The sequence below is a fragment of the Lates calcarifer genome, linkage group LG19 (genome assembly GCF_001640805.2).
Source record: "Lates calcarifer isolate ASB-BC8 linkage group LG19, TLL_Latcal_v3, whole genome shotgun sequence".
Lineage (NCBI taxonomy): Eukaryota > Metazoa > Chordata > Actinopteri > Centropomidae > Lates > Lates calcarifer.
This window is the reverse complement of record NC_066851.1, coordinates 16559606-16587564: the sequence shown is the minus strand read 5'-3', so window position 1 is coordinate 16587564 and position 27959 is coordinate 16559606. Positions and strand designations below refer to the sequence as shown.

Here is a 27959-nt window from a genome sequence, read left to right as displayed (position 1 = left end):
CACTGAGCAACTTTTCTGTTAAATAAATAAATTTGACTTGAATGGTTTCAAAATGGCTGGGAGAGGGGGAGGCAAAAAAAGAGACTAGCTCCGAGCCTGTGTCTGTCTGAGATCAGAGAAACACTTCAGCAGCCCTCAAATACCAGTCGTGCAATTAAGTCAAACAGCAATTAGCTGGATTTTTCCTGCATGCTTTACATGCAAGCATGTTCGTAAATGGACATAAAATGATGAAAATGGCCCCTGAAGTTATGAAGTTTAAAGTCAGTAACTGCACTTCTAGCCAAAAGTGATATGTTTACTGATGTAAGTAACTTAACTATATGCATGCTCCTTGGTCAGCTCTACATAAGCATCAGAGACATTTTCAAAGCATTGTCTCTTAGTTGTACCTTATTTTGTAAATACAGTTTTTCAAATTAAAAGAGATATTTCAAATTAAAAGAAATTTTGTCATTGCATGGAAAAGAACATGTCCGTTGGTGTTTTCAGAAAATAAATCAGTAACTTCAACCCATACATTGTAAATTACCAACTTTTTATTTGTATTAAGCTTCATTTTACACCAGGGCTTTAATGTCTATTTGGGCAAACTGTCAGAAAAGTAGCACTTTGTTTTCTTGAGTATGACATCTTAGTCATCTTTCACTGAATTTCCAACAATATTTAACCCTGTGGTCACAGAGGAAGAGCTTGTTAAACATTAATATTTGAGGGACAGACTGAGAGATAGCAACATTAAATGAGAAATACACCCAAGTGAGCCTAACTTCAGCTGAAATATCTTCTACAGCCAAATAACAACATCTACAAATCTAAGTATCGGGCACAGTTAGATGTATATTCATAAATCATCCACAAACAGGCAAAGAAATTTTAGAACAATATTAGATCTACTCCCTAAACACTGTGTACAAACCAAGAGCCAAAAGCAGAACAGAGTCAAATGAATCTGTACTGAGGCTACCTACACCTGACCAGAGAGACTCATAGGCTACCAAAGGGGCTTCCCAAACCCCATTTCAAATTAACCAAACTAAAGCTATCAGGAAGTCAATGCATTAGAATTTGTTTTCAGCACAACAAGGGAATCGTGATTTAGCCAAATACAATTTTACCATTAAGGACCATACCAATGTGTTTGAAGATTTTTAGCTGATTTACCACAAGTATTGCATTCAGTATTTTTGCTGTTCCAGGTAGCCACTTGTGAAGATTATGTGGTATGAAAACCAGCATCCTGTAAAAAGACATCACAGGAAATATCAAGTCTGTACTGATTTTTATCAACTTCACATTATAATTGTGAGCTAATGCAAATTTCATTGTCTTTAATTGCGTTCAACAATGCATTTATCTAACAAGGCACCTCAAATGATTTAAAAACACTGATGCAATATACAGAAAACACAAAGTAATATACAAAGACAAATGTGGGATTAGAAATAATTGTCTCTGACTGTGACTCAGCCAAACAGACAACCCCGCTTCAACAGGTTTTATTACTTTAGAAAACCCCGGTCCTGAAACCTATAAAGCATTAAAACCTAAGGAAAGTGTGAATAACAGTAAAAGTGTTCATTCACACGAGAGAAATTCCCTGCATGTGAAAGAAGGGAAATTAGAGCGAGAGGGGCATGAAGAAAAAAAAGTAGAAGTGGTTACGTAAGCCCTACGTAATGGTTTATTTATGTCTGCGGGCCAATAAAATCTGCCCTGAGTTCTGCCGTCATGACGTAATGCGATCTACTCCAGAATAGCGCGCGGCGGAGGAGCAACCGCGCGGAACCGTTGAGGTCTTTTCTCTGGATCCTCTCGTCACTGTTTGTTTATTTATGTCGGATTTGTTTGGTCCGGAGTGAAAGCCTGGCAGGAGGGCGGACTTGCGGCGGGATGTCGGCGCTGAGGGAGAACCAGTGTTACGGACTGTCCAGCGGTAAACTGAACCGCGGCGGCAACATCTCTGTTTTTCATGTCAAACTCACTGACAGCGCGGCAAGAGCCATTGGCACCTTTCAGAACGGGAAGGTGGGTTATTTTTACTTATTTATCCTCGAATAATTAGCTTTAACTGTGAAATTTGTTGTGCCACTTCGTTGAGAGGACCCTCGCTTCAAACAGAAGTGACAAGAAAAGGCGAGGAAGGCGGGTTTGTGCTTTGCGATTCAGCCGAACTTCACCAGTATGTTTTCAGGGGTTGTTGTCTCATACAAGCCTCCTATTAGCCGTGAAATGAAAATGCATGTTGCATAATACAATGCGGAAACGCTTTCCTGTGAGATGGTGCCTCTGAAAAAGCTGCTGGCCAAGTCGTTACAAGCTGCTGGCAAGTATTATGAATGCTAATCGGTGTCGGAGTTGAGGAGAGAAAGAAAGGGAAGGAGAGGAAGAAAGGCTGGGGGGTGGGTAGGGGGGTAGTTTTGATTGGAGGAGGGTATTTTGGATTGCATTTGAGAGATGGAGCACTTATCTTTTTTTTTTGTCAAGCAGATACAGAGTTGCGGCCAGTTTTTATGTACAGTATAGCCAGAGGGAGACAGATGGAAAAGCCCAGGCAGATGGACAGACTCAAAAATCAAACATTTGACCCAGTTAATCACAAATGAATCAGACGCTGCAGGAAGTCTGAGCAAAGAACAGTCACGTACACTTCCTCAATTCAGTAATTCCTTATAATACAGATAGGAAACTCCTCAGAGAAGAAATGCATAGAAACCTCTTTTCTGATGAAAGGTGAAAAACCGCACTGCTCCCATTACACCTCTGAATTGAGTGTATTTCAGTTATGATAGATAGACAGGAAGGAGGGGAAAACACCTGACGCAATGCTGAGTCTGACACACACACACACACACACAATACTGTTGCTGTGCATATATCTAGTTTCTTTATTTAGCTTTAAGTGTGGCTATTCATAACCCACTTGGCCTGATCACAGAGACAAAAAAAAAAGAAAGAAAACACCTCCACATGTAGCCGGGCCAAACTCTGCACTGGCAGCCACATCTCTCTCTGCACTCATCAACAGGTGGACTCACAAAATCCTCTCCATGAAAAGGTCAATTAGATTCTAGTCATCACATACTTTCCGTCCGTGCTGCAAACGTGTCACTTTGGCCTGTCATTTCTGCACTTTCCTACAGGCTAATTCACCCCTGTGAGAGATGACAGGCTGTTATTTCACTGTTGTTTCATCATATTCTCATATGACAAGCTGCTGTATTTGAACAGCGGGTCGTAATGACCTTAGCTGGTGCCCTCTTTAAAAACCAAATTGAATTTACTTAAAGGGCATGTCATGCGCAAGTGACTTGATACACCAGGGGAGCATGTGACCTAGAGGGCACTCATGCAGTCATCAGGGGATACAAGGAAATTTTGCTAACTTAATTGGGGGGAAAAAGGAGAAATATTACCACACAGAGGTCATTAAGAGGATTGGGTATTGGTCATGGCTTAAGTAATGCACAGCAGACACATTTTATGTTAGTGACTTGTTTTAAAGAGCACTCCACTAATTTAGCATTGCTCTCCAACATTGTCAGACTCACAATGTGCAGTTTTTAAAAAGGGATAAAAATCTGATGCAGAAGAACAAGAGACATCGTCTTTTTTATTCCATGCATTCCTCTTTGTTAAAACCTGGCCACTTTGTTACCCACAATGCAACTTGACCGTCATGCTAGTAGTGGTTTGCCTCAAGAAGAGATGAGTAGTGGGCTAAAGAGGTCTGGTAAGCTTACAATTAACCGGTCTTTAGGTGGCTCCTTCCGCAGCCACAAAAGGCTTTGAGCAACTTTTTAACATATGCGGTAGTACTCTCCAAGACCTGCGAACAGACTTTGATGAGTAAAATTGGTGGAGTTCCCCTTCAGTGTTAACACTTTTCACTTTTCATTCAGTCAAAGCAGACCATCAACTCAGTTTGTAGTGCCACAGAAATCCCCAGCCTTACAAAGAATGATTCCCGTTACTTCTGTGCAGTCAGTTATTCAGATTAAATTTTTTGGAAAGAGAGAGCACTGGTTTTTGTGCTCTGTTTTAGTTTATAACCTGAGTTGAAGTATCAGAATAGGTATCGGAAGTGAAAAAGTTGAATCGATGCATCCCTGTTTGTCAGTTGTCTCCAAATGGCACAAATCTAAACTTGTCTAAACCTACTGGAAAAAGAGACTGACCCTGAACACCAGCAATACCAGGATCACTATGTCCTGTATGAAAAAGTAATGTAGTGTTAAATAACACCCACTGCAAAATCCATACAATTTGTGTTACCAGTGAGGGGATACTTGAGCTGTGGGCTGAGGGGGTTTGTCAGACAGGATCAGGTTGAAAACCGCTGTGATACACTATGCCTGAAGAACAGCAGTGTAACGAAATGAAAGCAAACGGGTAAGCATGTAATAGCAGAGGTAAAACCACAGTGAACGAAGACAAAAACGCTCGTATAAACAGTACAAACCACAAGTTGCTCTCTGTGTTATGTTTTACATACGTCTTTGCTAGTCTGTTATCAGGGGTGTGTATGTGTGTCTGTTCCTGGTTGTTGTTGACTACAACATGCAGTCATTTTCAAATAACTTCTCTTTTTCCTCTAGGGCTGGTCTTCTCATCCCTCTATCTGTTTTAATGGAAACCAAGGGGTAAGAGGAACTGGTCTACCTGCTGACATACACAGTAATTCATTAACTTCATCTTGTACATTTTAAAGATGTTAAATCTCATTCTCTGTATCTCCTTTTTCCTTCTTATTCACCTCACAGAGAATCACTGTCCCTTGCTCAGAGAGTAGAGATGAAGTGAGGATATTCACCTTTGGCGTGGCGAAATGTCGCGCGTGACAATCCCCATGGAAGCTTTGACTGCGTCCAACAGCTCAGTGCTGGGTAAAACACTACAAAATCAAATACAAATATAAGTAACGTTTATCAGGTTAAAGGTTAAAGATGTGGTTGTTTGGTTTTAAGGATAAATATAAGACTTAAATGAATATTAAGACTTGGTCCTCAAGAGTAAGCAGATGGAAAGTTGCAAAATATAGGGGGGATCACACGTTTTATGTTACATGGGGATGCTCATAGGACTCAAAACCTACTCATGAGGGCTGTAAACATGTTTTTTCTGCAGTGATTACATGTTTATACATTTACTTTGTCCATGTATAGAATTATCTGGGCGTCTGAATAAGTTATAATATTTTTAAATGTCTCCTCTCCCCCACTGCTGTGTGAAAGTCACCCTGCTGGTAACGTCTCTTTAAATGCCAGAGAAAACGCAGGGTTCCTGACTGTACAGGTCTAGTGAGCTGAAAATGTAGAGAAGTGAAATGTAGTAAATCTGAGTCTCTAAGTCATTGTAGTTGTTGCCTAAATGACCTAAATAAAACCCCATATAAGTGTGTGGTATTTCAGCTGATATGAACATAACTGAACACTATCAAAACATAAACATCAGTGAAGCAAGTATGTACTGAAAAACAATGTTTTACTTGAAGTAGACAATGTGCGTCCTGAAAGCTCTGTCAGATCACTGTCTGTACTCACTGTCCTCCCTCCTCCTCCACCCAGTGCTGCCGAGGAGCTGTCATGTCTTGGGGTGATTCAGAAGAAGATGACAGTCAACGCTACAGATGACTCGTACGATAAGGCTCGTCAGAGCATGGCCCAAGCTGAGGAGGAGACACGCAGCCGAGGGGCCATTGTCATCAAACATGGGGGACGCTACCAGGGTAGGAAAGAGCAGAAAACACTCACATGTGCACACAGCCTGCTTGGTTATACAACGGTTAACTACAGCTAAGGAATAAGACTGGCCTGAAGACAAATTTGTACTGTGCTGGTTGAATCCAAAAAAACACAGTCAGCCATATTGCATTGGTAACCATAGCAACATGTGTGGTAACCAGTGACATAGTAACAGCCAGTCTTCAGTCTTTTCTTCTGTGGGTTTTTGTCCATTTTGTCTGTTTCCTACTACAAGTAAACTTTCTGTACAGCACACACACATGCACATTCACATTCAGTATTGTATATGTTATTGCATACAGTGGTTTTAAAGGACACTGAGTCTCCACAAACATACAGAGACTGTGTGTTCTGTACAACATGCTCACAGAATATACATAGACAAGATAAAACCAGTGATTTAGCTTTTTTTTGTGTCACCACTTCTTTCTACCTCTAACCACCAAACCACTTCCCTCTAAACAGATATGTTAGCCACCATCATCTTGTTTCAGTGAGCGCACACATACGCAGATAGAGCACACATGCACATAGACATACACACTAGTTTTGTTGATTTTGTCAGTTCAGAGGAAGCATGTACAAAAAAGAGAAGTTGTGCAACCGTGTGGTTATTTCCTAAATTAGATGGCAGTTTTTGCTCATTGAGATCATGTGTGCTGCTTTGTAACCCGAGTGTGGGTTTCTTGAGAGGCGATGTGAGGTCTTTTCTCTTTTATCCACAGCTCTGCCACAGGACAAATATGATGATCCACCAAGTTTTCTTCCTCCGGTGACTGATCATGCAGCTTCTAGGCTAAAAAAAGCAATAGTTACATACATTCACAACTGTTTCTAGCACTAGAAAAATGAAGACTACAGTACAGGGTCACTTTTGATGATAGAAGCCTCAGTCAGAATCCTCACAAGATTTCTTTTGAAGATATTTTTTTTGCTTCATTTGGAAATGGTGTCTTATGGTGTGTGATTTTCCTGCTCCTCCACAGGCAAGAAGGTAACGGTGCGAGCCCCGGCCCCTGCACTGGCCAGCCTTACCAAACCCAAACACTCATCCCCATCCCTCCTCAGCAACATTAAGAGAGGGAGTAGCATGTCCAAGTTGAAGAAGGGTGCCTGTGCGTCAAACAGGAGGAATTTGGGCGATGTGCAGGAGAGGTCACTCAGCGAGAGAGTAAAACACCTGCTGGCTCTGAGGCCGTACAAAAGACCTGAGTTGATCCTGCGGCTGCAGAAAGATGGACTGTCGGCTGGAGACAAAGATATACTGGACTCTGTACTGATGGAGGTGATTTTTTTTTTTCTGTTTCACCCAGATAAATGTAATTTACATGTTTGCCATTTAGATGATTCCCAAATCTAAAACATTATACACTCATTACACATGAATATTAATGTGATTCAAAAGAAGTCTTGTCTCACGTGTCGTTTTTTGTATGTGTCTATTTGCAGATTGGCCAGCTCAACAGCAGAGGACAACACATTTGTTCTGAAGGACAGTCTGTATAAGGATCTGCAGAAGGACTGGCCAGGATACACTTCAGGAGACCAACAGCTTCTTAAAAGAATCCTTGTCAGGTAACACAGATGTGCACAAATACAGACCAAATATTCTGAGAAAATACTGAGCCCACAGGAATTAAATTCAGGAACTAACGTGGGTACCAAAATTCTCCTGGGGAATTATTTCTTTATGTCTATATCTATATGTCTATAGCATATCAAGAAATGTGAAGATTAGACAAATTATTTGGATAAATAGGCAAGCAATTGCCTTTTAAAAAAAATTCAATTGATGATTTTTTTTTTTATGGGAGTAGGCATATATATTATATTCACTCTAACTCATTCTACATTTATCAGGCTATTAAATCTTCATAAAGAGGAGCTATTCAGGCAGTCAGTGTGTTTTACAAGCATTTTAGGAACTCGGTAACAGTCGAATTTATGCTGTAACCTGATTTCTTACACATCATGTAAACAAGGAACCTGGTTTCTGTATCTGGGGTGGAGGATTTGAGAAATCCACTATCTCCAGCTTCATTTCTAGAATGCTAGATTTCCTTCTCAAGAAAGCTGATTTCTCGGTCATGTAGATGTGTAACTGCTGCAATGGCATCAACACTGGAGCAGTTAAGACCCACAAATCAAGTCATATTGAAATCACCACAGTACACTCAAAGAGAGGTACTGCAAACTGAGTGACACAGCTGCAACTTTCTTTTTTATTGTCACTGCTTCTCACTTTGTGGATTCTTTGAGGTTTTATGTTTGACATTTTTAGTACCTGTTGACAGCACCTGTGGCACCAATGCAGGTGACTCTTCTTTCCTGCTTATTGCATATGTCAGCATGTATTTAACTGCAGGGCAACACTGCCATTGCAGGTGTACTGTAATGTGTGTACATATGTGTTTTTGGAGAAATACCAGTTGAGGTTTATGATCATTGTCACTTTTTGTGCAGGAGACTGTTTCAGCCACAACAGAACCTCCTCACTGTCCCTGAGGCCCAGGTCAGCCCGCTGCGAGACACCCCCAATTCCTCCCCAGCACACCGTCCAAAACATTCCCTGCCTGAGGAATACACTGACCCGCTGGCCAGTAAGAAGCCCAGGATATCCCACTTGTCTAGCAGAACACCCAACGACAAGTCAAGATTGAGGCCGTCTAAACAAGCTGCTCATAAAGACGTCATAGAGGCAAGAGTGGATGACGGGAAAAAGAACTCGCTTGACCCTCGGAAGTTGTTTGATTCTCTGTCAGCAGTCTGTCAGCAGGAAGAAGAGGTGGCTAAAAGACTCGAGCCAACTCCCTGTGCGCAGGAGGAGCCTGAAAGCCCAGAGAACAATCCTCAGCCCAACTCAGATCACCTTCCATCCCCTCTGATAGTGCCTAATCTGAGTAAACACACAACAAAAAGGAAAAAGAGCAAACACAAACACAGAGACCAGGTCAGTACAGCTGGCTGGGAAGTTTCTGTTTTTTCCCAAAATGTTGTTAGAATGTGTGTAATTGGAATTTGTTTTTCTTTTGTCTCTCAAGGAGAAGGATAGGTGGAGAGAGAAGAAAGAAAGGAGAAAAGGTCATAGTTCAGAGGATTCAGACAACAAAGTCCTTCTGGACTGCTCAGGTGAGTGCTATGAGCTGCTAATATGTGACCTCAAGTATCACTGTGTCAGCATTTTCTATTATTTAACATGCTTCCTTTTTTCTTTCAGTGCCAAGTGAAATTTTGTTAGACTCTAATGTGCTTCAAGTGGACAATGACAGAGCAGACTATTTATCGTAAGTATAACTTTTACTGGTATATTGACACAAAATGTTTCCAAATGTGCGCCTTCACCACAGGAACTTTCCGCAGGGAACAGGAACCAGGGTCTAAATTAAGTTCTGGGGAACACTGATTGCTCAAGTACGCTAGCCTTTTGATTTCCACACATTTTACATTGTTTTTCTTAGTTTGTGGCCAACAATAGTCAAGATGGAACAGCCTGAGAGATTTTACAACCAGTGCACAGATAAAGTTCAGGCTTTGTTGTCCATTTTTGCAGAGGACAACATTATATTGGAATACAAATGACGTGAAAGGAAACTTTTGATATACCAGTGGAATATAATAATCTTCCCATGACTTTGGTCCTCTTGTGAAAACATAAATCACAATGCACTGGAGGAACTTTTTACCCCAGGGAAAATTCTTGTGAAATTAAAGTTCCAGGAACTTTTATTGGAAACGCAGTGTCTGCCCCCAAAAAAGATTGATCAAATACAACAACCTGAGAAAATATGGGTTTAGGTGTGCAATTATGTCATTATATAATTATGTATTACAAAATAAATCAAGATTTTTTTCAAAGCCAACCTCTTTCAGGTTCTTAACACAGCATACATGGATTTTGCTGAACTCTTTACTGTCTCTGCACAGGACATATACAGTGATTTGCAACCATGACCAGAGGCAGAGCTACAAACAGGACTTTAACAAGGAGTACAACGAGTACAGAGACTTACACGCTCGTATCGATGGCGTTACCCGGCAGTTCATGGAGTTGGACACGCAGCTCAAACAACTTCACCAGGAATCACATAAATACAAGGTAATTATGTTGTATTCATTTCACAAAAATGTGGCTAAATACACTGGAATTAAATGATACACAATTCTAAAAGTATATTAGAAATCATACCCGTATTACTTCATTGTAATTTCTGTGTTTTTCTCCTGCAGAAGGTTCATAATCAAATTCTTCAAGAGTATCGCAAAATTAAAAAGGTAATAACTTTGTGACAACTTGACAATATTTATTTTAAGATTGCCACATGTGACATTTACATGCCTCTTGTTTTGGACTGTAATCAAGCATTTTTTCTTGATTTCCCTTCCAGTCCAACCCCAACTACAACCAGGACAAGATGCGTTGTGAATACCTACACAACAAACTGGCCCACATCAAGAAGCTCATATCAGAGTACGACCAACAGCAACTCAGTGTGGACCATTCCTGTGCTAAATGAAGAGCCTGACTGAGCCAAGTGAACTTGAAAAGTACAACAAACACCCTGAGGCAAGGGAGGTTCCCGCTGCTGAGCTGAATGCCATCGAGCTGGATTGGATGGTCATGGCTAAATAAATCTCTCGAGACCTGCTGAAGATGCCAGTGAGGCTGGGAGTCGTCTGTGAAGAGCAGCAGTAGAACATTGGGTGAAAGCAGCCCTTTAATATGAGATCTTTTCTTAGAAGATGAGAAATTTTCTTTGAAAAACAGTTTGACCAATGAGCTGCTACTACAGTGAGATGATGCTGCCAAGGACACGAGGAGTAATAATAGTTATACTAAAGCTCTCAAAGCTGAAACTGAGCTCTTACTCTTTAAAATGAAAACAGTTACAGGTGGAGAGAAGGTGCTAAGCATAAAAACGCCTGTAGATTCTCATCCCCATTACACATTTTAGTTCTTTTGTGAATGAAATATAAACATCAATTTGGGTATTTGCTTATGTGTTCTGTCAGCCATGTCAATATTCACATTTTATGCTGGAAGCATGAGTTAACTGTACGCTATACATACCCAGACAGCTCATCTGAAAGGCAGGTGAAGGTTTCTTCTTCTCCAGTGTCAAAGAAAACATGGCAGCTGGGGTGCAGATGTGCACATCCTGAAAAGACATCTGTCCTTCAGTATTCTCTGGGTTTGATGAACTGAGATTTTACCAGTGTTGTTGTCAGTTCTCCTCAGTAATGACTCCTGGAAGTATTGCTGTTTCCTGTAATGGTTATTAATTCTGGTCTGGATTCATAGTATTCCTCCAGTGTTACCCTTCATGTGATTTTCCTGGAACACAGAAGACTGTTATGTTGAACATAATGTGAACTTGAAGTTGTATTCAGGGAATTTATAGTGTGAGTTGCAGTAAAAGTATGATAATTAAAACTAGTTTTAATATAGAGTATTTAGAGTTATGGCATTATTGTTACAGTAGGCTGTAGGCTGAGGTGAAGAATTAAAAAGTGGAAAGATGTTGTTGCATGCTGTGTACTTTACAGAATGCATGAGGAATAAATCAGAGATTTTGTCAGACTTTCAGATAAATTAATTTGTTTTTCATTTGTATAACCTTTTCCCCAATTCATACTATTTTTTTTTACAAAGCCAAACAAAAACATTACACAGAGCACCAATAATAAATACCCTACAGTTACAAATTGTAAGTAAAGGGTGGTTATGAATGAACTGAAACAAATCAGATGTTTTAATTTGGTGGATTAAATCTTTATTTATCCATATAACTTCATAACGTGTACAATAATTTATGAAAGCAGTGTTTGCATATATTTATCATAAAATATTTCTACCAGACATTTGTGATTTTTATTTAAAAGTCTTTTGATCATATTACTTTGTTGACGTTTTTCAGGTTTAAGGCTGAACTGTCCTTTGCCTCTGATTCCCAGTGTTCAGGAGCTCCCAGTGTACTTACATACAATGTCAAGAACCAACAGAGATATACATTCAGCATACAGCTAAATCAAGAACATACAAGGTAACCAATGTAAACATGTAACTTTTATGTACAGGTAAGTAGGTAGACACAAGTGGTTTGTGTTCAGCCTGACTAGGTTCACCTTTGATTATGTGACTAGATATTATGTAAATTCTGTTGCACAACTTGTATATGGGACTACTCTTAATTAGTGCTTTGTTTAAGAGAGGTGCACTAAAAGAGGGTTCATGAGACTCATCTCATTAGGCTCCATTCTAAATAAGTAAGTGATGTAATTTAGTGGTGGTCTACAACAAAATCTCTGTTTATCATATAAATTATATATTTAATAACAATATAGACTTTTAAAGATCTAAACATCAATTGGTACGTTTGTTATGAATACCCTGAAATGATAAAATATGAGTAAAAAGTAACGAATGAGAGTAAAAACTAGCTCCTTTATTTACCACTGTCACCATTGGCTGTTCAATGATAATGAAGGTTTACGCTTATTGGTTCGAGCAGAAAGAAAGAAGGCCTCTGATTCGTCGATTCTCCGCCGCGACCTTTCACCGGCGTCAACCTCAGCAGCACCAACCTGCTATCATGCTAATTGTTAACACTGACTGTGACATCTCTAAGTCACTTAACTGGCCTTGAACTTTGTGACAGATTTCACCCTGAGACATGACACGAAAAAAGACACATGAACAGTCAGGTGCCGGCTGTTGAGTGACCGTCAGTGGTAAGTAACGATGGATGTTGCTCGCTAGCTCCTTGTCAAACTGTGCTAATTGAGCTAAGCTAACAGCGTCACCTGGTTTATCTGATGCAAGGCATGTTTTTCTAGAAATTTATTTATTTATTTAGTTTATTTTGGTGATAACAGCGTAGTGTCTTTAGATATTGTCTGTGAAGCAGTGTCACTTTATAGTTTGCAAGGTCAGTGCCACAGGGAAGCAGCTTGCAAACCTGTCTCTTCTTCCTTTAAAGCAACAAGAACATGCATAGTATAAATAGACATTTCCACCTGCATCATGTGGAAAGAGTTTACAGAAACAAATTGACGCTATTAAACGAAACAGATTCGCGTTTCAGGTGAAAAGGGAAGAGAGTTGTAACAGTCCCTAAATGTCACAAAGATAAAATCCCACATTAAGTTTTTGTTTTGTGAAGTTCTACTTGGTTACAGAGGGTATTTGTGTCCACAACTGTATGAAAAATTCTCAACGCTAGCCTTTTGTTGGATTAGAGAAAATCACACACCTTTGGTAAAGTCACATGATCCAATAAAGCACACATCAGTAACTGAAATCCCAGTTACAGCTGGACGGTACTTGAAGACTGCTTCATTACAGCAGGGGCTTGCTAAGTAACAAATATTAGCTATGAAGCTGACAAACGATTTGAGACGTGAAAACAAGATTTTAGAAATTAGAATATGTCTTTCACTGAAGGGTTTGTAAGCTTCTATCTTGTGTTTCATCAAACCTCTTTGACAGCCTCTCCAGTCATGGCAGCGATTTTTCAAAGAACTCCAAAACTGAGGACAGTGCTCCGACATCTGAGGCCCACTAGTGCCCTCTCATCTACAGCCACAACCAGACTTTCACCTGTAGACCTCCACAGTGCATTTCTCACCTGCAGCTCAGGGCAGTGTGTGGCCTTCACTCGTAAGCTACACGCTGGAGCAGATGGACCCAAGTCGTCTCCTGCTGCAGCCCCAGAGAGGCTGCCTTTCTCCAGAGTGACTCAGGAGGATTTGTCCTTCTTCAGGAAGATCCTACCAGGCAGAACCATCACTGACCCAGACCTGCTGGAGTCCAGTAATGTGGACTGGCTCAAAACAGTGAAAGGTGATGATTGGTAGAATTGAATTCAACTCATTCCATGTTAGGATTCATTTTACTATACTAATGAATTTTTATATTTCATAATTTTTTCTTCAGGTTCCAGTGAAGTATTGTTGAGACCTCAGACCACAGAGGAAGTTTCTCAAATTCTCAGGTAAAGGACAAATAATTGGAAAAGTGCTAGATAGAAATGTAAGTTGTTTATCAAGTGTTTCAGTGTTTAAATCCCCTCCTATAGTTATTGCAACAGCCGTAACCTGGCGGTGAACCCTCAAGGAGGCAACACTGGGCTGGTTGGAGGAAGTGTCCCAGTCTATGATGAGATCATCCTCTCCACTGCTCTTATGAACAAGATCCTTACCTTTAATAGCATCTCTGGTAAGTCCACAAATTCTGAAGTTTCATCTAAAATGAGCTGTTTGTATTTGGAAAACCTGCTAACTACTGACAGTTTTCTCTGTTTTTTCAGGTATTTTGACTTGCCAAGCAGGTTGTGTCCTGGAGAACTTGTCTCTCTACCTGGAGGAGAGGGACTACATCATGCCACTGGATCTTGGGGCAAAAGGCAGTTGCCAAATTGGGGGCAATGTGGCAACTAATGCAGGTGGGCTGCGGCTGCTGCGATACGGCTCCTTGCGATGGGACTGTGCTGGGTCTGGAGGTGGTGAGTCTTGTTTCAAAATCGTGGAGGAAAAGTGTGAGATGGCATGATTCTGATGATGAAAGATAAAATCATTGATTTAATGTTTGTGTGTATGTATGTGACATGTACAGGTGTTGGCAGATGGGCAGGTGCTGGACTGCTTGGCCACGTTGCGGAAAGATAATACTGGATATGACCTCAAACAGCTCTTCATAGGGTCAGAGGGTACACTGGGGGTCATCACAGCAGTATCTATCCTCTGTCCACGGAAGCCAAAGTCTGTCAACGTGGTTTTCTTGGGTAGGATATTCTCATTTCTTCTCAGATCTGAGGGCAATATAATTAACTGAAAAATGTAATAAAGTTCCTTAAGATCTAGATGAGCTTGTTCATATAAATGAGCTGCTAAATTCTGCTAGTTGATCATTCAGTCACTTGTGTCTGTGTTATTAGGCTGCGAGACCTTCGAGCAGCTGCTGAAGACATTTCAGCTCTGCAGAGGCATGCTGGGAGAAATCCTGTCAGCGTTCGAGTTCCTGGACAGTGAATGTATGAGGCTGCTGAACACGCACCTCAAACTACCCAATCCCATTTCTGGTAGGCCCACACTGCCTTTATTTAGTATTTAAGGAGCAGTATATATACACTTGGTTTTGTTTGTAGCATACTTTAATATAGCTGTACAGTATAAACACATTTTTAAGTGTCTCTTATTTGTTAACAACTGTAACTTCTCCTATGATGCATCCATAACTGGTGTATAAGTGGATAATGAATAATTAATAACACAGTACAATATAACTATAATCATATTTATACAATTAACAACCTTCATACATCATATTCATACAAAACATGTCTGATTACAATTGTGTTACAGTATATTGTCAAATGATTATAGGGTTAAACACTTTAAAATACCTATATGTTTGCTTACAACTTCATTATAGTATTTTTAAACCATTTATTTGTTTTCTATGTGTTCATATTATAAATGCTAACACACCTGCCTCTTTACCCTTTTTGCAGAGTGCCCATTCTATGTCGTCATAGAAACATCTGGTTCTGACCCGACACATGATGGAGAGAAACTCCACAACTTTCTAGAGGAGGCAATGACATCTTCATTGGTCACTGACGGAACTGTGGCAACTGAGGACACAAAAATAAAGGTAACTTGACCTCATTGTTTCTTATCTTTTAAAGGATAAATCTGGTGATATACAGTGTTTTTTATAATCATCAACAAAGCCTATAAAAAGACCGAAAGTATTGTCTGTGTGGCTAAAGTCTGAAGTTGATTCCTCTGTGCCATCGAGCTCCATTGTTGTCCAAAAACTATTAGAACACATACCACCCTGCTGCCTGTAAAAACATGCTACAGCACAGATTCCACAGCTGAAAATCGTCCCCAAAATATTCTGTTTATTTTTAGTTTTTTTTTATTTATTTTACAGAGATAATAATAAATACTAGCTGTAAATGTGCCAGTCCAGCCAAGTGGCTGTTTTTCATCTGTAGTCCCTTGACAGATGTTACAGTCACCTTAAAGACAGAATAAAATATAAGATCAAAATGACAAAGTTCTTTAGATCATCATCAGATTAAGAGAATAAAAAACATCATACACAACACCATTATATTACATTGCCATGTATATTTTTTTAAACATACAACACAGAAGCACAAAATAAAACACATGCAAAGCAATGGAATGGGGAATATTAATGTTAATAGAAATATAGCTGAATAGAGCACATGCTCCTTTTTTAGAAACCTCAAACATCACATAAATTGCTTAAATCACTCTAGCATTATAAAAGACATCCATGTACAGGCACAAGATGACAGACGTGATAGCAAGATGGGAAGGTACGCAGCACAGACACCTGCCAAAGTACTCCAAACCTCCTCTGTCATAGTTCCCACTACAGTAGGCGTCTCCACATTTTGCCATGATGACACACACACACACACGCAGACTCATAAGGTGAAAACAGTACCAGCCCTGCTGTCGTGGCTGGTAATAATGATGATGCAATAAAATTTTCCATTTCCGACTCTTCAGGCTCTTTGGTCGATGCGTGAACGTGTCACGGAAGCGCTGACTCACGATGGCTTCACCTACAAGTATGACATTTCACTTCCAGTGGAGCGGATCTACCAGCTGGTGACAGACATGAGGGAGCACCTGGGGGACCGGGCCAAGAGTGTGGTGGGATATGGACACGTAGGTAAGACCAGCAGATGGAGAGAGAGAGAATCAGGAAGTGTAGTAGATCAGGAAGGGAATAGTGGCCTGCAAGAATAATATGATTTCTTGGCATCTCTTTAATTACTGTACCTACAATAAAATCTGCATTCTGGAATTATGTAAAACAGTAAGTTTAAATGTTGTTTTCATTTCACTTACACCCACACCCAATCTCTCATGATTTCCCCCTGTAGGTGATGGTAATCTCCATTTAAACATCACCTCTCCTGCCAAAGACCCCTCTCTCCTCGCTGCCATCGAGCCGTTCGTCTATGAGTGGACAGCCAGCTGTCAGGGCAGCATCAGCGCTGAGCACGGACTGGGCCTGAAGAAAAGGAACTACATCTACTACAGTAAATCCAGCCAGGCTGTGGCTCTGATGGGTGACATCAAGGCCATGTTGGACCCGAAGGGCATTCTCAACCCATACAAGACTTTACCAGACAACATGAAATGACCCAGACTGTCTCACTGCTGTGGGGTAGGTGGAAATTTATGTAGAATTCACGCAGGAGCTTTATATGCAGCCTGTTTGCCTCATGGTTTTGTGGCACCCCATGTCCTTCCTGTGATAACCTTTTTCACACATTTAGTGCAGAGCTGCAGGTTTTGCACAAGAAACAGCATTTGCCAGGCAACCCGCAAACACCAAGTGATGTCTGCTTGTTATATATGTTCCCAGTACCTCAAAAAGTAGTTTCGTTTTGCATGTGCGTAAAGCATTACTTTTAGAATTACATCCACATCAACAAGCTGCAGCTTGCAGTAGTCTCTAGACTTAATGTTAAACATTATCAACTACCTCTGCTACTCAGAGTAGCCTTAATCTAATCTAGACTTTGTTCCACAGAGTATCCAACAAGTTTGCTGTCACCACATAGTCAATGTTTGCGTTAACAGCTGTTTACTTACCAGTCTAGAAGGAACATTGCAAGTTCAGTGTCAAACTTCATTCCTTGACTCGCCAAAAGCTGTTTCTAGCAGTGGAAAGTGAAGCCAGTGTTAACGCTTGTTTTGCTTCTATCACTCCTCTTCTTCTACATGGTAACCAACTAGCCCAATCCTGTCCTGTCTTGTAGCACCATTCTGCAATAGTGACTTACTGTAGCATCCAGTCTGCCCTGAGTCCAACATATCTTGTAAAGGTCTTGGTCAGTAAACAGATGTTAATGCTAACGTTGGCTATGTAGCGGTAGCAAAAACATGCATACAGAACCTTTTAAATTAAGGACATTTTGTAACGTGAGAATGATTAGAGTTTGGATATATTGTAAGCATTTTCAAATTGTATAATTACTTAAGGCTACAATGTGTAACTGCTAGTCGGCTCTGTTTATGTCAGAGTCCACATGTTCTGCATTTAAATTGCAGCCCATGTACAAGAGTCCAATTAGAGTATGAACAATTTTGACTTAACAATATGAGGCCTCCTGACAACTGTTCAGGGAGATGTGGTGTTCAACAGCTGCAGGTTGAAGCTTTTAAGGATAGGATTTTTCAAATCTGTCTTAAAACAATAGTCAGGTGCCCACAGGAACAATGAAACAGGTTTTTCTTGTTGTAATCATTCCTCCTGTTCATAGTGGCAATTGAAAGATCTGTCTCTAATGAACTGTCAGTGTAAATTATGGGGGACAAAATCCACAGTCCTCATTTAGAGTAAAGATGCATTCAGAGTTGAATCTGAATTAGTATGGTGCGTCAGTAGACAGTAAATCAAGTGCACATCTTTCACCCTCCACTGCAGCATATTAGAAGGGATCTCTTAATGGTCAGAAGCAACAGGTTGAAAGATTACAGCAAGCAAAACCTGTTTCATTGTTCCTGCAGGCACCTGACTATTGTTTTAAGAACCTATCCTCTGACTTTTTACTCATAGAAACGTTTCCTAAAATTATAAAATAGGCTGGCAAATAGTTAAGCAAGAGTGCAGTAAATGTTTTATTACATATAAAAAAAAGACAAAGCAACAATTTTTTTCCAAAACAAACCCAGCATTTGTGAACAAATTCATTTGAAACTGCACGCCTAGGCAACTGTATCAGTTGTTGTTTCAGTATAACAGTTTCCAAATGAAGATGGAGTGCTTTTGTTTTTTCATTATTCAGGCAACTTGTACAGTGTGGCATGATGGGAGACAAGAGGAGGAAATGGAGGCCCAACTTCACCTCCAGTAACTTCAAAAAAACAAAGCCAGCTCTACCACAAACAGGTCTTCCTTGATTCCTCTCTGCTTGTACAGAAGACTTTTTTTTTTTTAATCAGCCACAGTGAGTTTATGAAGATGCCAGGCAGAGAGGATCACTTAATTTCATATTCTTATTATAAGATACAGACTAATTTCCTATTGGCAGGTACTTACTGTATGTCTACTCCAGGAACCACCAGGATAAACATGTAATATCTTGTAGTGTTTTATCCGGTCAAAACAAGCTTGGCGGGAACAATTTTCCTACTTTTTCCACTATTTCATTTCCTACTAGCTCCAATAATGACAATGTGGGTACAGAAAGTCCAGTAGATTAAATGCCTATATATGTATACAGTCCGTCTCACACGCCATTGTATATCAGTCTTACATATCCTCAGTAGTGTGGTAGCAGTGGAGGTTTAATACATAAATATCATACTATATTTAAAAAGTTTAAAAACAATTGTTTCTATTGGCTCTTTTCCTTTTGTAAGTGAATGTAGTGTGTTTGTAGTGTGTGTGTTTGTGGCTGTAGTTGGCATGTTCTCATAAAGCTAAGTGAGTGAAATATTTCCGATTGTCTCTGAGCAGAATGCCACCACCGCGTGCCACAACCACTGGCTGGGGGTCAGAAACTGTACTGTAGGAGACTCTCAGCATCTAGTGTTTGTGTGTGTGTTTGTGTGTGAGAAGGCCGAACCCAGAGCAGTCTTAAATGGGCATTAAAGCATTGGGATGGGGTACTACAATATGCCATCCATGTTCTTCACACTCAGTAACAGTCCAAAGTTCAGGTCAGTGCGAACACATTGGCAACAGGTTTGTGTCCCGTAGCAAAGGCTGGCTTATTCAGACAGGACGAGTCCAAACGTGTGTGTGGGCTTCAAGTCAGAGAGAGGGATGTCAGAAGGGGAGGAAGGCAACCACAGAGAAAGGAAGAGAAAAGTGAGAGAGCAAGAGAAAGATGAGGCTGGATGACACTTGAACGACTTCTTTTCCTCCTGTCCTCTGTTAGTCCCCCTTATCGCCCCTTTCTTGTTTAACAAACGCGTGGCTCTTCTCTAAGCCGATCCCTGACATCAGGCAGCTGCCTCTGAAGCTCCTCTCCCTCTCACGACTCCTTACCCTTCTCCAGAGAGCTGTGGATCTTGTCCAGGGTCTTCTTGATGCGCAGTGCTGTTAGCCTAGCTGAGGGGTTCTGGTACCAACATTCCTTCATCAGTTTCACCAGGGCAGATAGAGTCTGGAGAGAGAGAGAGAGAGAGAGACAGTGAAGATGATGGGAAATAAAAGGAGCCATGCAGTAATACAACTACAGTGAGAAAAAACTTAGCATTAACTTTAACTTATTTTTTATTTTTAGATATAAAAAGATGTTCTGGTTGTAAGCAGGGTATAGCCATCTTACTAGCATCGGTACCAGTCTCTTCTTGATCTTGTTGCTAATTTTTCAGTTGCAGCTGTAACTGTAAATATCCTGTAAATACGAGGCTAACATCATAACAAGCTCATAAAAGTACAAAATAGAGGTTTAGAATTTGTATCCCTAACATCCAAACACTTAAATAAAAACAGGCTTTTTTCTTAACTGTCCTCCAGAACGCTATTGATTAATCATTTGGTCTAAAAAACATCAGATGACACAGAAAAGTGGCCATCGAAATATCCTGGAGCAAAAGGTGATGTAATCAAACTTCTTGTTTTGTCCAAGCAACAGTCCAGATCCTAAAATATTGAACTTGGAATGTCTTAAACCATTAATTGAATATCAGTTGTTTCTATTTAATTTTCCCCAGATGAGCTAATTCATTAATTGACCTATCGTGGCAGCTCTAGTAGGGAGATCAACATCCTGCTTGACACTGTTGTGAGCATCAAATCAGTCATATCCTTTAAAAGCAATGATTCCTAACTCTTTATAGCTCATGACCCATTAAAAGGGAGCAATGTCCACGAGTGACCCCGACTAACAGGACTAATCTCCCCCCTCTTATTCCCTGTATCCTCCTGTATCCTTTGTTCAGATAATTTTTAAAGCCTATAAAATTATACAGTGGTATTTTGTAAGACCATATGAATTATTTTAATTTTTAAAAAATATCTAGAAGAAATATGTTTTTGATTCTTGCCTGTCAGTTTAATCATCCTGTTAAATGTAATATTTGTCTTTTGACAAACCACTGTCCACCTCTATAGCTGACCCACATTTTGACATGACAGAGGAACAGGAATGATTGGGGGGAAAAAAAAAGATAACTACTTACAGGATCAGAGAACCAGCGATTGGGAATGAAAGGCCTCTGCTGCTCCACACACACCACCTTCCTCATGTCCTCAAAGCTGGGGTCATTTGGCACCTGATCATAGAACGGAGGCTTGTACTCCTCAACAATACCTGGAGAGAGAAATTGAGATGACAGAAATTAAAGAAAACAGTCTGACCATAGGGTCCAAAGATTGATTCCAAAATACAACAGTCACGCTGAGTTTTTCACAAGCTAAAATATCCTCACCGTTGCTGTATGTGCGTCTTGCTATCTCCCACAGCACCAGTCCAAAGGCCCAGATGTCCACTCTCTTGTAGGCATCAAAGCAGTCTGTCTGAATAGTCTCGTCCAGCACTTCAGGTGCCATGTAGCGCTTGGTGCCGACCTTGGGATTGTTGCCCACATCCAGCAGGTTGTCTGCCTGGAAGTGGGTCACAGCCAGCCCTGTAACATTCATACAAAATACACAGTATTATAGCACGACTTCCAAAACACCTGCCCTGAAATAGACAGAAACTGTGGCACATACCCACATGAATACACACTAGGTAAGGGGTTTGATAATTGCAATGGTACTTTGTAACACATCAGTAAAAGAGGAGACAAACACTACAATCCAAAATACACAATGCAGGTTTCAAAGGCTTAAAAATATGCTTTGGGGCTAGTATTTGCCTTCAGTACATTGCTAGTCCTTTAGGATACACAATGCATTTTGGTGAGAAGCATTGTTGTTTACAATGAAAACTCTACAGTATACCTTTACAAAGACACTATTTTATCCATTTCTAATTTTATTGGGGAAAAAACAATGCTCTCTTAGAGAAAAATATATCACTAAATTACTAACTGATTAAAGGATAAATGTATAATAATATATTAACTTCAACGTTACTTTAAGTGGTGTTTATGTTAATTAATGGCCATGTTAGCGGTTTGAACAGGCAGCCCCTGTACCACATACAGCTAAAGTTTGAATGTAGCTTTGGATATAATGATGGGAGTATGAAGGGTTATAGTAGATAAAGTAGTAGAAAAACAACTGACCCAGATCTGCAATGCAGCAGCGCAGCTCCTTTGTGACCAGGATGTTTTTGCTCTTCAGGTCCCGGTGTGCAATGGCTGGTTTCCCCTCCGTGCCAAAGATCTCTGTGTGCAGGTGCACGAGGCCGCACGCTATTGACGCCGCCATCGCCAGGCCCTCTGATGTTTCCACGGCAACCCGCTGCAAGTAGTCATAAAGCGAACCATTCTCATGGTAATGGGTGATGAGCCACAGCTGGGTGCTGGAGTTTCGAGAAGTCATGTCAGACGCCATGAAGCCTGAGAGGAGAGACGGAGGAGACCGGAGTGTGAAAAGATGAGAGCAAAATCTAAAAGAATCATCAAACTGTGCCTCAATCAACTCTCTTCCCATTTTCCCCTTCCAGTCTGCGAGACTTCATATTTGTGTGCAGCAGACTCACCCAGTATGTTTTCATGTCTTAGCAGCACTGTGTTGTAGATCTCTGTCTCTCTGAACCAGGACTTCTCATCTCTTGAGGAGAAGATTTTAACAGCCACGTTCTCCCCCTGCCACTGACCCCGCCACACCTCTCCATACCTTCCCTTGCCTGGAAAAGAGGGATGAAAGAAGAGAAATTTGATATGATTTGGGTGTATTTTCATATTGCCTAATGGGTACATTCATACTGAGGTAGCTCTGAGTATGATTTCAGATGAGATATTTCCACATCAATGGCACAAAGCAGCACGAAACCACATTTTTCCAATTCCAAACTGGTACAATCTGTACTGTATCATACTCTGGTACAAAACAGGATCCCAAGGCATCTGACCTACATACTTTTATTTGATCGCTCAAATTGAAATTTGTTAGAGTTGCCATGACAATGAGTAAACCTTACATCACCAACTTAAGACAAATGTTGTAATTTTAGACAGCATGTGTCAATAACAAAAAAATTTAAATAAATGGAAAGAATTAGTAACAGATGACTTGTGTTTTTTCAGTTGCTTGAAGTCAGTCAAAAAATGATGTGACCTCCTATTATTGTTACACTGTCATCATGTGTTTGACATTGCTGTCAGATTTGTATCTTAATATGGGTTGCAGCCTAGAATAGATATGTGCAGTCATTCAAAAAACTGATGTGAACAGCAAAGTGAAACTGAGCATGAAGGACTATAGTCTGTATGTGTAAATGGCGCAAGACTGACTGACTGACTGTGCTCCATGCTGTTGAGCAGAGAAATGTCTGAATGTGCTTTCCTTTTTCCTGATTATTAAGAAGCTAATGATGACAATGTGGTTTCTGTGCCATATGCTACTTTTGGATTATGTTTGTATGATTTTGTTTAGTGTGTTTTATAAATATTTTGATGCCTGTGACGTGAGTTTCCAATAGGACTCTTAACTAAATCACATAATGAATAAACCAATCAGTTTCTCAAACAAAAAGATTTGAATCCAATCCTGTTTCACCTACCTACACACTCCACCAGACTGATCTGCCTGGCCACAGTTCTCTGGACAAGGAAGGGAAGACCTGAACCACTACCCGATGTACATGAGTGGGCCAACAGGTCCTGGAGACAAGGACAGATATCATCTTAGCTGCATAGTCATACACACATCACATGTTGGTGCAATGCGCTCTTTTTAAAAACATTGTGCACTTTTGCACAAAATGTGTTTTAGAATCAGTGTGCAGGTGTTCGTCTTCATCTATGCAAAAATCTTCCCGACACACACAAAAAGCTGGGAAAAACAGTGCACCATGAAAATGGAATATTAATAAAACTTGTAGAACTGCATTTAAAGTCTTTTCACCAACTTGTAGGCACCCCAACAAACCTTGACTGACAGTTCAAGGATGATGCAGGTAAATTAAGGTTGGCAAAATTGGTATGAATGAAAATGATTTCTTTAGGCCAAAAATACCTTGCAATTACAGATGCACACATTGACAGGGAGTGCACAGAACATGAAGAATGAAATCTCTTTCCTATGTTGTGAATCCCTTTCAACAGTTTCAATAAGAACCTCTCCTTATCCTTACCGCTAAAGTGCTGTCTCCCACATTGGAGGAGATGAGGCCATCTATGGCTCCCTGCTCGGTGTCAAATTCCTGCAGCCTCTGCAGACGGCCGTGGTGGAGCCTCCTGCAGGCCAGCACTGACACAACAGACAGCAGGGCCAGAACCACCACCGGACCGAGAACGAAGAGAGCTAAGGTCTCAACACGATACCGAACTGGTTCACCTGCCGGCTCATCTTCTGAGGGGAAGGGTAGTCAGGAATCAGAGAGTGGAGAAAAGGGAAAAATTAGATAGTGACGTGTCTTATCTTTTGTAAGAATATCTTTATTCTATTTGACAATTCACTTCCTTGCTGAAATTAAGCATGTTATGAACTGATATCCACCTACCTGATGGAAGCAGAGACATCAGAGAGCTCCTAGTGGTGTTTCCGTTGCACATGTACTCAGAACAGCAGAAAATAGCCTGGTGGTAGGACGGAGCTGTGGAGCAATGTAAAAGGATTTTCTCTTGCCCATTCAGGCATCCATGCTCAAACACCACCCCGCTGCTGCCCACTTTGACAGAGGAGAAGCACCTGGTTCCCTGGCAGCGGGTAACCTGGGGGCATGTAGGGCTATCACACAGACACACCAACTGTCCATCTGTGGAAGAGATGATAGGAGTTCACCATACGTTCATGCTGTTTCACAGAACATACAAACACAAACGCACTGTGGATTTATACAAGGCAGCAAGCCTATACTAAGGTCATGATTAGACATAGTTTTATTAAAAGGAGTCACAAGCCTAAAACCTTGGAGCCAATGACATAGATAGTAAAATGTACTAGATCATCTGAATGCACCTCAAACCTCAGACTTCAAAATGCTGGCATGAAATTGCCCCCTGCTGCCAATGAAATGGGTGATGACTACATCTTTTTTTGCCAAGTCTCACTAAAAATGAACAGCTGCCAGCTATGTACATATGCTGCTCATGATCAGTGTACACACACAAAGAACTGACAACTGATAATGTCTGCAAACATTAATATAGAGTGGAAAGACAGTTGAGCAGAGTACCTGAGCCCTCAGCTGATGTCTGCAGGGCCTGCAGCAAGAGCAGCAGAAGGACGTGGACACTGCAACGACCCATGTTTCAGTGCACTGTCAGAGGGAGGGAAGGAGGGAAGAGGAGCCAGTGAGAGTTCAAATGAGTACACTCTTGCAAAGAGGATAATTACATTTAGCCCCTCTATGTTTTCTGATGATCCCTGCCAAGGCTTCAGACAGAGAGGAAGCTACAGCTTCTAATGGCTGAACCTAGAGTCCTCTGTTTGTCTTTGTCAAAGGTTCATTTGATACACATCACTGATTATCGAATAAACAGGAATTTACTTACACAGAGATACAAATAGTTAAAAGTCTTTACCTTGACGTACTTTAATCATATTCGTTATTAAGTTGTTGATTAACAACCTAATCACTACTAACGCCTTTAAAGGTAATATTTGTATTAGTGTAGCTGGTCCTCTGCAGGCTAACAGTTAATGTAGCAGTGACAACAACTAATAACATGAATTCCGCTAGCAAGCTAACACCATAAATGTCAATGTCGCAGCCTCTGGTTTTGACATAAAGTCTACGAACACACAAAGCTATCAACAACACCTTCTTAGAATACCTCACAGACTGGCGGCCTGGTTGTTTGCTGTGGCTAACAGGCCATCAACAGGCGGTTTTATTGACCGTCCACAGGCGCCTTGGAGGCGCCAGTCAGACAGACGGCTGCCCCGTTAGCCCTGCAAGCTAAGCTAGCTGTACAGCAACAAAGCACAGCCTGGCAGCCGGGCGAGGGCTGCCAAAAGTCAGCGATTAAAAAATACACACTTACCTGGCACACACGAAGTGCAGTCTCTAACTCATGCTGTGATGTTTGTGTATCCGTGTAGCAGGTTTAAATAATGTTATTAGTGTGATTTGCGGCGTGAAGTGCTGATAGCAGGACCACAGCCCAGCCCACCCACTGGCTGCTCTCCCCTACAGCTACGCATGACGTCACCAAAACATTACCATCAAGATGCATTGTGGGGCAGAGGAGTCCTCCAGCAGGCTGTAGGCAAAAATAACCTCAACACCAGTGGTATTAATGTTAATATTAAGAGGGAATAACTTAAATCATCTGTGTATGACAGTTCAAGTGAGTAAGTAAGTCGTGCTTACTTACTCACTACTTAGACTACTATATATATATATAGCTGTTTTAACAGCTTTCTATCTTGAAATTAAAACTATAGTGTTGGAGTCCAACAGAAGGACAGGATCAAATAAATCAGAGAGATAACCATAACTGACAAACATGTTGATTGACATTGACAGACATGTTAATATTTTTCGTTTGATACATGGAATGAGCAACTAGGTACCACCAATCTACCACATTGCTTCCTCACAGTTACAATAAAAATATAGAGTTTCTACCCCCCAGGTCTGAATACAAGACTACAGTGCTGGATAAGTGTCTTTTGTAAATGTTATATGTGTAACATCATCTCCATCACTGAGAAGACAGAAACTCTTGTCTCCAGCATTCAGGTGCAGATTAACTTCATTTTGTTTGCAGTGTGTGCACTAAAATTCACAGGGAAATAACATGTAAACAGTCAACTGAAGAGGCATTTTGCCAAGCCTGCTGTCTTCATCAGAGATGTTACAGAAGCTTCCTGACAGCTGATTAATGTGGTCATGGTTGCCCTACCTGTTACCACATGACTGGAAGCTTTAGCTTGTGCTAGTCTTACCCAAAAATCTCAGCTTGTTTTCTGTCCAAACTTCTCAAACGGCTTCATTTAAATAAATGTTCAATGTTCATGTGTCTTACAGAGTGGCCTAAATATAGAGTTAAAGTTGGAGCAGTGTGTGAGCACATGCCCTCCAAATACAAACTGTATGACTCAGACATCTGCAACAGCTTCGAGGGAGAAGTTGTGGAGTATCCCATAATTTAACTCTGACAAATCTTACAGTCATCTTACAGTTCTCTGTGTGTGGGTGAACATTACTGATCTAATGTCACGTATACAGCTCAACAGAGATTTGGAAACAAGGCAGACAGTGATTATTATATAATATTGATCACTGTTCAGTTGATAATCTTCTGTCTTGTTTTCTGTCTCCTTTCATTTAAATGTGAGAGTTTCTATTGATGTTTTTAGTTCATTATGTGAAAATATGACTCGATTCCTAGTTATTTTATTTGATGAAGTGGAAGTGACTAACATCACAGCAGTAGTCACTGTCATTCATACAAAGTTGGTATGATGCAGCTTGGACTACATTTCGATCAATGTCTGATTCATCAGTTTTGTCAATGCTTGTGACAGACTACAGTACATTGCATAAAAGTGTAATTTCTATTTATCTACATAAAAGAAATCAACATAACCAAAGAGGGTTTCTCCAAAAAATAAATGAAACGCCACCATATCCTAAATAAAGGCAAAAGTGGAAATAAAAACCTCACCCCTGCCCCCAGTGTACCTAGCATAGAAAATTCCTACAGTGTGCAAGTCGTTATCAGTTTTAAATCCAATACCTCGCCTAGTCTACAGGCAGATTTACGAGTACCTCAAATAACACTAGTTCTAGCGAGATAATACAATGAGTAACATTTACCAGACACGAACAGGATCCACTTTTAGCTAGCTTAGTTAAAGCCGCACCAACTAACAGGTTGGCCGAGCGTATGTAGGTTTCAGACCCCAGATTGCATCCGAGGGATGGGTGGAGCTGGACTGGGAGCCACCAATCACGAAGCAGAAAGCAGGAGCTGAAGCCAATCATGCACCGGTGACCGCACATCAGAATTAGCATACAAAAAAACTACGATTAAGTGTTACTCGCACGGAGAGGAAATAGTCATGCCAATATCAGTGTGTATTCATGAGTAAATAAAATAAAGTATATGACATTCTGGTGGAAAGGACAAGTGTATATCAGG

General features: G+C 40.6%; 2 protein-coding genes and 1 pseudogene across 3 annotated transcripts; 2 read left to right on the top strand and 1 right to left on the bottom strand.

The window, feature by feature from the left end:
* Positions 1-1731: 1731 nt before the first annotated feature.
* Positions 1732-11601, top strand: LOC108875061 (RNA polymerase II elongation factor ELL-like; annotated as a pseudogene).
* A 668-nt stretch (positions 11602-12269) lies between these two features.
* d2hgdh (D-2-hydroxyglutarate dehydrogenase) lies at positions 12270-19418 on the top strand. Its single transcript, XM_018663631.2, is given in 12 exon segments — positions 12270-12473; positions 13231-13584; positions 13678-13735; positions 13820-13959; positions 14051-14220; positions 14222-14245; positions 14356-14524; positions 14678-14821; positions 15254-15396; positions 16293-16458; positions 16673-16959; positions 18587-19418. Coding segments are annotated over 10 exon segments (1620 nt in total). The 5' UTR covers positions 12270-12473; positions 13231-13241; the 3' UTR covers positions 16936-16959; positions 18587-19418.
* On the bottom strand, positions 18396-26021 carry acvr1l (activin A receptor, type 1 like). 2 transcript variants are annotated; one of them, XM_018663633.2, is made up of 10 exons: positions 25854-26021; positions 25043-25126; positions 24368-24622; positions 23999-24216; positions 23426-23525; positions 22403-22549; positions 21984-22259; positions 21183-21380; positions 20934-21064; positions 18396-19912 (listed from the first exon to the last, which is right to left on the bottom strand). In XM_018663633.2, the coding sequence occupies exons 2-10, from the start codon at positions 25113-25115 to the stop codon at positions 19781-19783; spliced, it is 1530 nt and encodes a 509-aa protein (XP_018519149.1). In that variant the 5' UTR covers positions 25116-25126; positions 25854-26021; the 3' UTR covers positions 18396-19780. The 2 variants fall into 2 exon arrangements, with proteins under 2 accessions (XP_018519149.1, XP_018519150.1); XM_018663634.2 differs by having other exon boundaries at positions 23999-24213.
* Positions 26022-27959: the final 1938 nt, after the last annotated feature.

Coding starts and splice junctions, on each gene's coding strand:
- acvr1l (XM_018663633.2), bottom strand. CDS start 25,115: ATGGGTCGTTGCAGTGTCCACGTCCTTCTGCTGCTCTTGCTGCAGGCC. Junction 21,381..21,983: donor CTGCTGCATTGCAGATCTGG/GTCAGTTGTTTT, acceptor TGAATGTTACAG/GGCTGGCTGTGACCCACTTC. Junction 19,913..20,933: donor ATCGCTGGTTCTCTGATCCT/GTAAGTAGTTAT, acceptor CTCTCTCTCCAG/ACTCTATCTGCCCTGGTGAA.